Genomic DNA, 13079 nt, shown 5'->3' with positions numbered 1-13079 from the left:
GTCCCTCCCTCCCTTCTTTCTGTAGTTTTGTAGTGTGATAAAAAAAATAATAAAAAATCCCCTCCGGGGGCTCAAAAAAAAAAAATTGAACAACTGGCAAGAGATGGTAGATGGGGTGAAGGTGATGGGGACCTTAGGGGGAAGTCACCATGTCCTGCTAGAATTCCTTTTGTTGTGGGGAACCAAGGAAGTTTGTAGCCACACGTGTGTGTTAGATTTCAGTAGGTAAGACATTAATAAACTCAGAGGCATGATGAGAATAATTTCATGGGCAAGACTGCTGGAAGGGAAAAGAGCAAGTGAAGGGTGGGCTCTCCTAAAACAAGGGCTCTTGCAAGCTCAAGCCATTGCTAATTCAACAAGAAGGAAAGACGGTAGGGATGTCAAACTCATTTGTTACAAGGGCCAGATTTGACATAAATTTCACTTTGTCAGGCTGGACCATGCTTGATACAAAATATAACATGAGGTACAAGAGATATAAACTTTATAAAGGTGATTTCAGATGCCGAATGGCAACAGCAGGTGAATAGACAATGCAGAGGGCAAAACCAACGTCTTTGGATGGCCGTGGCCCTATCCTGCCAGACGAGGTGGGCAGGCATGGCAGTGCAGAGGGAGTTCCCTTGGGCCAAGTGTCACAGGCTCAGCTACTGATGCCCTGGAAGAGGGGTGGGGGATTCTGGCCCCTTGCTATGTCCCTGAGCATGGGGATCTCATTCGGCACAGCCCATTCCACCCACCCTTTCCTCCATGTGGACACTTATTAAGTGTGAGCAGCTGGAGAGCCATCGTGAGTGGCGGGAAGACTTTTCCAGGGGGCAACAAAGGATGGAGGGGCTGGCAGCATCTATGACAGCAGCTGCCAGGCACCTGAAGGGGCTTCCTGTCATCATGCGGCACATGGGTGAGGGGGCCAGGGGCACATTGATCAGCTGCTTGGAGGCTCTCTGGGCACCCCCACCTGCATGTCCTCCAGCGGGGGTTGCCATGGGGATGCCCTTGACAACGTGGGTGTCATGCTGGATGGCACCCGCACATCCATGTTCTTGTCTGTCATGGCCCTTGGATGCCCTGTGTGCTCCGTCTGCAGAGTAACACCATGTTGTCCCCATGGGGCCTGTACTTGACAGCCCACACTTCATGGACAGGTGGCTGTGGCTTCTGATGGGAGCTGGTCTCTGCCCATCTTTTCTAAATATGTATCTCTTGTCCGTATGCATGTGTGTATATATGTATGTGTGTGTGTGTGTGTGTGTGTGTATCTATTTACATATATATAAAAGAAAGTCCCCTCACCGTAAAATTAATGTGCAGGCCAAACCGCTGGACCTAGAGACACCAAATTCTGGGAGAGCGCTCCCACTGTGGTGTAGGTGCTCGCTAAGAAGGGATTTTTAGAAATTCGACCCCTAAGTGGGTCAAAAGGGGGGAAATGTGCTCCCCCCATTGATTCCTATGCGGCTGCCAGGCAGCTCTCTCCCTGCACCCCCCACTCTCTGATTGGTCAGCTGCAGAGCTCAGAGTTCTCAGGTAAAAAAAAGCCAACTGTTACAGGGGACTGCAGACAGCTAATGACAATTGAGGAAATCAGAAATGGCTAACAAGCCCCTGTGAGATTCAGTAATGCTGCTGGCCCAGCCTCTCTGATGGCTTCCAACACACTCCCCCCACCTCCTATATCTAACAGGCGGTTGTCTGTCGGGTGCAGACCCACCTCCACAGTGACTTCTAAAACTCCTCCCCCTACTACACTGGACAGGCAGCTGCCTGTCAGGTGTAGGAGAGGAGGTGGGGTGGCTTCCAACACACTCCCCCCACCTCCGACAACTAGCAGGTGGTTGTCTGTCGGGTGCAGCCCCACCTCCACAGTGGCTTCTAATACTCCTCTCCCCTCCCTCTCCTACCCTGGACAGCCAGCTACCTGCCAGGTGTAGGAGAGGAGGTGGGATGGCTTCCAACACACTCCCCCCACCTCCTACACATAACAGGCAGCTGTCTGTCAGGTGCAGCCCCACCTCCACAGTGGCTTCTAATACTCCTCCGCCCTCCCCCTCCTACACCGGACAGTCAGCTGCCTGTCAGGTGTAGGAGAGGAGGTGGAATGGCTTCCAACACACTCCCCCCCACCTCCTGCACCTAAACGGCGGTTGTCTGTCAGGTGCAGCAGCAGTTGCAGGGTGCTTAAATCCATGAGGGAGCCTACCCCAGCAGTAACGCCTTAGTGATCCTGCCAGCCCTGCCTCCACAGTGGCTTCTAATACTCCTCCCCCCTCCCCATCCTACACTGGACAGGCAGCTGCCTGTCAGGTGTAGGAGAGGAGGTGGGATGCTTACAGCCGCCGGGGAGGTTTGCTAAGCAGGATTGCCTTAGCACTGCTGCTCCCTGATGCCTTTAAATACAATCCCCCCAATACCAGACAGGTCGGTGTCTATCAGGTGTAGGAGCAGGGCCAGGGTATGAATGTTTATGGGGAGATAGTAAAGGACATTTCTAGGAGCCTTTACGATGTGTGCCTCCCTCATCTACCTGAAGAAATGTCCACCACATCATCACTCCCTCACACCAACTCCCCCTCACACCTCTCACCTCTTACTGCCCCCAAGAAAGCTCCTGGCAAACATCGAGCCAGATACACCAACGCTACAAGGAGGAGCCAACTTAGGAATGTGGCGAAGACATCTGGACAGAGTACTCCTGCAGTGCACTGAGCTGCACAGGCCAAGTACCAGCAAGATCACCCTGAGGTGCTCAGAACAACACAGTCTCCATATGACCAAAATAGGAACACAAGTAGAGAGCCAATCACTTTTGTGGAAGGTAGCAGGAGTTGACTTAACAGACGACTGCTTCTTAAATGAACAGTTCTATGTGGCCTGCTCCAGAGTGAGCTCATCAAGCAGCCTGGTGATCCTAGCACCTGAAGGCAGAACCACCAATGTGGTCTAGAGAGAGGTCCTTCAGTAGAGAGAGAGAAAGTGTATGTATGTCCCACTTCATTTCTTACTCTCACATCTTCTCCGTTAGAATTCCTACAACAAATGTCACATTTCAGATTTTACACCATCAGTATTATAACTGCATTTACGGAACTTAAATACTGAAGCGAAGCACGGGTATCAGGCTAGTGTGTGTGTGTGTGTGTGTGTGTGTATGGCTAACTCTTCTAATCTTTTGCTGCAGAAAAGACCATGTACAAAGTTCCCAACTTTGAGTACTGTAGTACTTGAGCTTGAACAATTTTAACATGAGTTTTCCTTGGATTAATATACTATCAGCTTTTGAGAAGATTTTCTGTCTTTTACAAGGTTACTTCATTCTGTTAATCTTCCATGAGATTATTCTTCAGTGCCATATCTTTAATTACGTCAAATTTGCAATTTCATTGAAATAATTTAGAAGTTATCATTCTCTTTTCTCTTTAAAATTTTCATTTACAATATCTTCCACCTCTCCTGGGTTTTTCACAACACAGAATTTTTCTTTAATTTTAAATATAGTAGCTTAAGTGGTATACCCTATTTACACACGATCTTATAATTTCTAAGTTGTTCAGTAACAAATTTTAGGTTGTGGTGTTTTGCAATATAATGGGAAATATTTCCCCTTTTACATTTAACATTTATTAAGTATTTTTAACTGTTCATTTTGGACTGCAAGTAACACCCGGTCTCTAACCTACAAACATGCAAAATAAATAATGATATCCCTGCAAAATAAACTTTCCCCCCCAGCTTTAACAGTTCCAAAAAAGCTCTGATGCCCAAATCCTCCTATCTACAGAGTGTTACTTTCATTCTCATTAGATCAAAATAAGATGGTTGATGAAAACTGGGTACATGTGAAAGTTGGATACTGAGAGACTGAAGGGCAGAAAGACTGCTAACAACTTTGAAACCTCATAGGTCCTTCATTTTCCTATTATCTTGGAGATGCAAATATAAGCTATGATAGTCTCACCCCTCTGCCTTTATAAAGCAATATAAGAAGAAGAATTAAAAAGAGCCCCCTCAACTTACCAGTACAGATGAAGAGACATAACCTAAGGCCAATGTGGCCAAATTCACCCTGTGGGAGAAAAAATTTAAAAAGAACATCTTCAGCACAAACGAACAGTTTTCCTTCCACTAGAAGGGTAACATTTTTGCTTGAGACTTCACTTTAAATATTTTAGGATTCTACATTAGGGAAGTCTGTTTTGTTTGTTTGTTTTGGTGTGTGCCTGCAAGTACATTTATCATGCATGCTCTGGAAACCTGTTGAGTTGTAGCCAATTTATGATGATCCCATAGGATTTTCAGAGCAAGCTACGTTCAGAGGTGCCTGCCTTTGCATAGCAATCGTAAACTTCCTTGGTGGTCTCCCATCCAAATACTAACCAGTAGGGGTGTGCAAAAAAAAAAGTACCAATATTTTTCGGATTCAAGTATATTGAACCCCAAAAATATCAGTGTTTCCCGATATTCCCAAATCCCAATACGGGTATTGTATTCGGATTCCGTAAATATTCAGCATTACCAAATCTTTGGCTTTATTATACCCTATGGGAGGGTTGGCCAAACTTGCTTCATGTAAGAGCCACATAGACCAAGTGTCAGATGCTAGAGAGCCACAAGGTGACTTCAGAGGAAGAGGCAGGTTTAGGGGAGTGGCCTGAAAATAATATCACAGGAAGGAGTACAGGATGTGATGTCATTGGAAGGGGTGGAGCTTAGGAAGTGATGTCACCTGATGGTTGACCTGGAAGTAACATCATAGGACATGCCACATCCTTGCAAGGTACCACCCCCAAAGTCTCTTGGCTCCACCCCCGAATTCCCCAGGTGGTGAAAACAGAAAAACAAAAATAGAAGAAGAAGAAGAAGAGATTGGATTTATACCCCGCCCTTCACTACCCAAAGGTGTCTCAGAGCGGCTTACAAACTCCTTTCCCTTCCCCTCCCCACAACAGACACCCTGTGAGGTAGGTGGGGCTGAGAGAGCTCTTGACAGAAACTGCTCTTTTTCAAGGACAGCTGTGCCAGAGCTTGTGACTGACCCAAGGTCACATCAGCAGGTGCAAGTGGAGGAGTGGGGAATCAAACCCGGTTCTCCCAGATTAGAGTCCGCGCACTTAACCACTACACCAAACTGGCTAGTATAGTGTAGACATTGCTGGGATATTTTGCAATACTTTGTGAAATGGCAGAGGTACCTCAGCCAGCATGGACAAGCCATCTTCCATGGCGCTCTGCCTGCTATCCCTGCAGCCCCCTTCATGATACTGGTGGGAAGAGGCCCATGAAGAGCTTCTCGCTGTACTCTGTTTAAAGGCCCCCATGGGGGGGAAGGCAACCGTGTACCCTGGCTGGGGCCCTACATCCCCCCTAGCAGAGGGCATCCCCTGCACACACACCCCTATGGCGCTGGCAGCAAGAGGCCCATGAAGAGCCTTTTGCCCAGTTCCTGTTTAACGCCCATGGAGGGGGGTAATGCAACCATGCAGCCTGGCTGGAGCCCTCCTGATCTCCCTCCCAGCAGAGGACATCCCCCCCCCACACACACCCCATGGCGCTGGTGGGCTGACGAGCAGGGCGCACAGAAACCGGCTTCCCCAGTGGCACCAGCAGCTCTCTTAACTGACCCCTCCCCTCCTTTTGAGCCCCTAGCAGCTGGGGCTACTGCTGTTCCTCCTCCTCTCTTTTCTGCGCTCTCTTCTAGCAGCAGGAGGCAGCAGAGGGGAGGGGAGTACCCTGTGAACAGGCTCTGGGCAGCTTACAGGAGACGGCTGACAGGCTCTCAAACATCTAATGTTTATTCTACGTGGCTCTTACATTAAGCAAGTTTGGCCACCCTGCCATAGGCTATAATGCAGACTCGATCCAGGGGTATCTGGGGTTCCATGGTTGTTTTTTTTAGGTAGAGGCAGCATAACTGCAGCATAACTGCTGGTACCTCTCTTCAACCCCTTCCCCCAGTCTTCCCTTCCCCAGCCACTGTTCCCCTCCCTGGGTAGGCTTGAGGTGGGGGAAAGCAGAGAAAGAAAGCAACTTTAACTTTAAATGTGTTCTCAGAGCCCCCCTCCCCCCAAGCTGGCTAGCTTGGAGAAGGGATTTGTCTCTTTAAGTCCCTTCTCCAAGCCTTCTCTATGTGGCTCTTACATTAAGCAAGTTTGGCCACCCTGCCACAGGCTATAATGCAGAATCGATCCAGGGGTATCGGGTTCCATGGTTGTTGTTTTTTAGGTAGATGCACCATATTTGCAGCATAACTGCTGGTACCTCTCCTCAACCCCTTCCCCGAAGTTACAAAAAGATTGGCCAAGGGGGCCCAATTTTATGGGCCCCAGAAGAAGATGACACTGCACTGCACAGTATCTTGTTTCCAATGGAGACAGGAACGGCATTTAAAGGTATGTGATTCTTTAAATGCATTTTGCATATCAGCAGCTGAACTCCGAAAACATTAAAGGGCTCATGGTCCCTTTAAATACCTTCCCCAAGCTGTGGCTTCACCCAGAATGTGTTTAAAAGGACTGCAATCCATTTAACCCCCCCTTTAACACCATCTATCCAGTGGCCCCCAAAACATCCCAAATATTTCCAGGATTTTTTTGGGTTTTTTTTGGGGGGGGGGGTCCCCCAGCTCAGATAAACCAAATGCCCACCCCTACTAACCAGGGCTGACCCTTCTTAGCTTCCAAGATCTGATGAGACTGGGCTATCCTGGGTTATCCAAGTCAGGTCATTTTATTCTAGAAGTCCAGTTTTTAGGGTGGGGGAGAGAGTTCACTTGCCTGTAACACCAGAGAAGGGACAAGACAATACATTGTACAGTATCTGATCTACTGATGAGTGTTAGTCTTTGGCATTCTGAAACTGCCTACTCACCCCAACAGGAGGGGGAAAGTCCCATGAGCTCCTGTTCTTGTAATACCATCTGCAATCCAACCCCCCCTAAACCTTGGCGAAAGGGCTGCGATGTGGCAAACCCCTGCAGAATGGACTACGTACAATTAATCTCCTTCTTTCCCACCTTTCCTGAAAACAAGCTATTGTACAGATTGTGAGCATTCCTCTAAAAACCAATTAATCAGAAATAGCTAAGAATTAAACAAAAAAAGAAAAAGAAATAGCTAAGAATGTAAATGCAGCTGTGCTGGATTACATCAATGGTTTGTATTGCAAGGGATGGAGCCTACACAAATAGGTGGACCAGATCTTCACAAGTACTGGGGGGGGTTCTGTCTGTTTCTTCTTCATCAGCTTGCTACACCTAGCCTCCTTCATGAAATCTCTGCTTCTTCTCAAGTTGGTCCAACATCCTGTTTCACACAGCAGCCACCTGGTGTGACCTGGAAGACCTACAAGCAGGAGTGCTAAGGCCAACACCTCCTCCTTTTGCTGCTCCCCAGACTGGCAATACAGAGGGGAAAGGCTGTTCACAGTAACAGCTAGCCTTTGTATCTGAGGAAGTTGTATTAACATTGTATCTGAGGAAGTGTGCATGCATACGAAAGCTTACACCTTGAATAAGGCCTTGTTGATCGTAAAGCTGCCACTGAGCTCAAACTTTGTTCAGTTAGTCTATGGATTAGGCCAAAACACTCACCAGACTCCACAGCTTAGAGGGAACATTGGACAGGAGGCCTCCTGTCTGCATTATCTACCATTATGGATGAGTTGGCATATCTAGCTATTCATCTTAACATGAAATGAAACATGGTTCTAACACCAACAATTGTGTCATACCCTTCAACATGGAGCCACATGCTGTACTGCTCACAGAGTTCTTTCAAACGCCCAAGTTTGTCCGTATGCCCAGCTCCTGGCGTGCCTGTAACGAAGGGGAGGATGAATAAACTTGAGCCTCAAAAATACTGGCCATTAATGACTGCAATCACTCAAAACACAGTTCTACTAGAACTGTAATTAGAATCCTGGTCTCTTCCAAAAAAAGGCCATGGCTGAGTGGGGATTTGAATCCCAAGTCCTCCCTGCCTTCGTTCAATACTCCAACGGCTGGATCTCACTGATTGTGATACAGTGCAGGCCACTCTTTGCATGGGACACAGCCCCATAGCTAACAACATTTTTCTTAGAGGGCCAATGGGGGAGGGGCCCAAAAAAACTGCGGGGGGACGAGCCCCGCGGTAGCTACAGGCCTGCTTCCACACCATGTTTTTTTAAACTTTTTTATTTATAACTTTTAACATTAAAACATACAAACAGTGATATTCTTTTCATAAGTAGAACTGTTACAATATACTTAAAGATAGATAAATATTGAATCAAATCAAGATAAACTATTCAAACCATTAACTACAAAAATTATTAATAACATTGTTGTTTTTTTCACGTATGTAGTTGTAACTGATTTGATAGATAAGCTCAAAAGATCGTTATTATCTCTTTATATCGTTGGGGGATTGTGTGGGAAGGTACTATTGATTCTGTAAATGATGCTTCAATAAATGGGAGCCATTCTGCATAAAATAAAGATTGTGATTTGTATGTGTTAGTAGGATGAATTTTTGTGGCTATCTTCTCCACTGTATAGTATTCCCAGATTTTAATATACCAGTGATGTAGAGAAAGCGAAGGAGAACTCTTCCAGTTGCAGGTAATTATAGCTTTAGCCACCATCAGTAGAGTTGATATCAGATCTCGGTTCGCCTTCGTGATGTTTCTGTCCTCCCAATAGTCAAGCAGTACTAATTCTGGATTTAAAGGTAAATCAATTTTTGTGATAGATTTTATCACTTGCTAGAATAACTGTCCAAAACGGTTTTATTTTTTTGCAGGTCCACCAACAATGGATATAATCTGCCAGTTTGCCACAGGATCTCCAGCACGAAGGTGAGTGTGAGTTATTGATATGGTGTAGCTTTATGGGCGTGTGATACCAGCATAATAACAATTTGCACGCTTGTGCTTGAATATTTAACGATCTAGAGGTCATGCTTGGGGAAGACCATATCTTGTCCCACATGGCGTCTGAATGTGTTATAGAACAGACTTGATTCCAAGAAGATTGATAAGTCGTGATATGTTTGATTGATTTTAATAATAATTCTGTGTATATGTTTCAAATCAGGCCTTTACAGGATGTTTGTTCAGATAATAAAAGTCTTTCAAAGAAGGTATATTTCCTGTGAGGCCTTTGTTTAAAAGGCATGGTATTCCATAAATGATTAAGTTGAAAGTATTCAAACCAATTGACTGAGCAATTACGGTATGTCATTGTCCTATCGCAGTTTTGTCTAGCATTGCAAAGTTTTTACTGACCTCATTAAAACTGGTAATCTTGTTGATCCTCCAGGTCTGAAAAGAGTCTGCTGCATATCCCGGTTTAAACCACGACTGACCTGTGAATCTTGTAAGTAAAGATGAGCTTGGAGCTATTACTGACTTTAATTTATCCCAGATTTGCAATGAGTTCCTTAAGAATACATTTTTGTAGGCGTCTATTGACCTCTGGGAGGATTTTTCCCATAAAGTTTCTGGGAATGATCTGTGTACAAGGAAGGATTCTTCTATCCATTTCTAGTCACCTTGGTAGTTTGTACTATATTGCTTTATAATCCCAATCAGTGTAGTTGTTTCGTAGTATAAAGATAAATCTGGGAGATTGAGGCCACCTAACCTTGAAGATCTTCGTAATGTCTTGAAGCCAATTCTATGCATCGATTTGTTCCAAATATAGCGTAGAAAAAGAGATTGCCAGTTTTGTAAAAGGCGTTGTGGGAGTTGCATCAGTATTGCTTTAATCTGACCATTGTTCGGTGTGTATAAGGAAACTAAAGTGACTGGAGTTCCATTTAAGTTGCCATAATAATAATAATAATAATAAAAAAAGGCTTCATAATTACAGCTAATGTCAGAAGGACAGAAAAGTGTAGAATACATAAGTGCTTGTTCTATTATTTCAGAGGTAGAGTCATTCAACTTCAGAATCTCTCTGTTAACTATAACATAGTATAAAAGAACATGAACTATAACAAAACTTAACAACCATAGAGCCATCTCATGGACTCTATGAACCCTTTCCCACAGGGTAGTTACTGTGCAAGTATTCCAAGTTTGAATATTAACAAGAACTTTACAGGAGGTCTAGACAAGTTTCCCTCCGTATTCCCTCCCCCATTTCAGTACATTATGAAATCAAATACATAATCAATACCCTTATATCTAATTATTTTATAGATAATCAAGTCAACCTGTAGTATGTAATACCAGTGCTAAACATCATGAAAAATATAGTTTCAAGCTGATTTTGATATACATATAATTTAGATTAGTTTCAAAGTTATAAAATAACACTTAAGTAAAGAGTCTGGCTTTTAAAATCATTATAATGTGACCAAGTTTTCATGTCTGATTTTGTATACTGATGCTTTAAATGAATGTATGGACCATTTAGTAAATCTTAAATAAAAATCTCACATTGAGAGACACTTCTGTGTCAGATGTTAGCCTGTACTGTATTACTCTCAGTCCTGCTATGTACCTTTATAAAATAAAGTAGATAGTCAATAACCTCATTGGTATTTACTTACAAGTATGCAAAATAGCCTCTATTGCATTGAAACAGTGCTAAGCATTATGGAAAGCAAAATTTGATGTCTAGCTTGAAATGTAAATATTTTAAATTGTTTAAATGATTCTTAGTAATAAAATAATATTTAAGTGAAGGCTTTGATAAGTACAAAACCATTTAGTGTAACCAACTTTTTATGCCTTGTCTAGTATTGAATTGTTTTAAAATAACTTTTAAATCAAGTAATGAACATTAGATCAAGAATCTATTACTAATAATCAATTTTGTATCAAATACATGCTTATACTACATTTCTCGGTGTCTTATTATTAGATCAATATGAAATCAAATATATAATTAGTAAATGTATTGCTTGTTACTTAATAATAGTAGATATAGTCTTCAGTGCATAACATCAGTATAAAGCATTATAAAAACAAAGTTTACTATCTAGTTTCATACACATATGGTTCCAATTAGGTATTAGGGCACGAGTAATTTTAAAACAAAAGGTCTGACACTTGAAAGCCCTTTTGGTAAAAACACATGTAGATATTTATACTAGCTTTGAAACCTTTTAGTAAGTAATAGATAAAAATCTAGTACTAAGAAACAACTCTATACCAAATACAAGCCTGTATTACATTGCTCTCATCCCTGTTTAATAAAATCTACTCATGTGGTTCCGTCTCTCTCGTATTTTGCACCATCGGATTTCCACTGTCTCCTGGTGCCTGGGTTCTTCCTCCATAGGTAAGTCTTGTGGGGGTTGTAATTGTAGGTCTTGCAGCAGTTTTAGTCCAGAGTCGAGATCAGTCGCATGGAGAAGTGTCCCTTGATACGAGATTTGTAGTTTACAGTAAGAAACCCATTTGTATATGATTTTAGCTTCATTTAGGACGTTATTGGTCGTAGTGTTTTCCTCCGCTGCAGCGTTTCCGCTGAGAGGTCTTGCAGTACATGAATTTAGTGGTTATTCATCATAAGAAATCTTTTGGATCTAGCTATTGTGAGCAGTTTTGCTTTGGTTCGCATGTCCATAAATTTAACTATGACATCCCTTGGCATAGTCTCAAAGAGCCCGCTCGGAATGCATAGTCGATTAAAATGGCTGCCTCGGAATCCCGGTCAGGTAAACTTTCTAGCCAGTTACTCATAAATGATTTTAAATCAGTCCCATGTTCTGAGTCCTCCAGGATCCCCCGGAATTTCAAATTACTGGCTTTCAATTGATTCTCTAGGGATATAATTTTATCTGTAGCCCACTCGTCTTTTTTGTAGGAGTAACATGCGTCTACTCTACACATACATGATATATACTGACATGTCAATGGTTTGCCACATCAGTGAAAACTAAACCCAGGCAAAATTCAGGTGGGTAGCCATGTTGGTCTGAAGTGGCACAACAAAGTTTGAATCCAGTGGCACCTCTAAGACCAGCAAAATTTAATTCTGGGTATATTCATGCACGCTTCATCAGATACAGTCAAACAAGACGTCCTCAGCCCCTTGAATAAAACTTTGTTTGTCTTAAATGTGCCACTGGACTTAAACCCAAACAGAACAACTTTGCATATAACATGAAAAGAGCTGATAATGTCAAGACTGGGGGGGAATGGGGGAGGGTATAGTAAGGAAAACAGCCCATCATAAGCCACTACAAGCACCTACCAGCATTGGCCACAAGCAGTAAAGGCAGTTTTCCATACTCAGTATCCTCTTTAATCAGTCTATCCAGAAAAGCAACATCCTGTCACCAAGGGGAAAAAAGACAAGGAACAGGTTATTAATGCATACAAAATAGCCAAGGCAACATGCTGCTGTTCTGGAGATATTTACCATCTGATGCTGAGAGCCGAACATGGTATTGCAGGGCACCCGGCACATGCAGGAAAGGGGCAACCCAAGCTACAAGGAGAGATAAAGGGAGAGAAGGAGTTAGGAAACCTACTTTGAAACATTTATTTCAGTTCTTTTAAGAGGAAGAGTAGAAATGGTACCTTTAGTTATTTTGAAATGGTGCTTTTAGTTACTGGTTAAGATATTTATATCCTGCTTTTCTCCCCAACAGGGATCCAAAGCAGTTTACAACATTATTCTCCTTTCCTCCATTTTATCCTCACAACAACTCCATGCTATTGGTTAGGTTGATGGTCCAAGGTCACCTAGCGAGCTTCTACAGGAGTGGGGGGACTTGGGTCTCCCAGATCCTGGTTTCAGCACTCTAACCACTACACCTCTCTCTCCTTGCCCCTTCACTCTTTAATTTGTTTTTAAATGACCTAGCTCCATCACTGATCGAAACTGACGGACATGTCCCTAAAATTGGACACTGCCATATCCCAGTTCTTTTATATGCAGACGCCGCCGTTCTACTTTCATGTTCTCTAACAGAAGCTGAAGAGATTAGGAAAGGATGGCAAGAATACACAGAAGAACTATACAAGGAAGACCTCGATGTCCTTGACAACCACGACGGTATAATCACTGACCTCGAGCCAGACATCCTGGAATGTGAAGTTAAATGGGCCTTGGAAAGTATTACTAACAAAAGCTAGTG

The 13079-nt window shown here is 43.4% G+C and overlaps 1 protein-coding gene across 1 annotated transcript in view; it reads right to left on the bottom strand.

Annotated features, from left to right (window-relative positions):
* PDXDC1 (pyridoxal-dependent decarboxylase domain containing 1) overlaps window positions 1-13079 on the bottom strand; it is a gene marked incomplete at its 5' end in the record, with an annotated part of 64684 nt that overhangs the window by 47525 nt on the left and 4080 nt on the right. The window contains 4 exons of the mRNA XM_015407887.1: window positions 4021-4069; window positions 7732-7816; window positions 12191-12269; window positions 12359-12427. Coding sequence (XP_015263373.1) covers window positions 4021-4069; window positions 7732-7816; window positions 12191-12269; window positions 12359-12427 — 282 coding nt within the window. The remainder of the gene's footprint in view (window positions 1-4020; window positions 4070-7731; window positions 7817-12190; window positions 12270-12358; window positions 12428-13079) is intronic.

The sequence above is a fragment of the Gekko japonicus genome, unplaced genomic scaffold (genome assembly GCF_001447785.1).
Source record: "Gekko japonicus isolate JY-2015 unplaced genomic scaffold, Gekko_japonicus_V1.1 scaffold4410, whole genome shotgun sequence".
In the NCBI taxonomy this organism is placed as follows: Eukaryota; Metazoa; Chordata; class Lepidosauria; order Squamata; family Gekkonidae; genus Gekko; species Gekko japonicus.
This window is presented reverse-complemented; position numbering and strand designations above follow the sequence as displayed.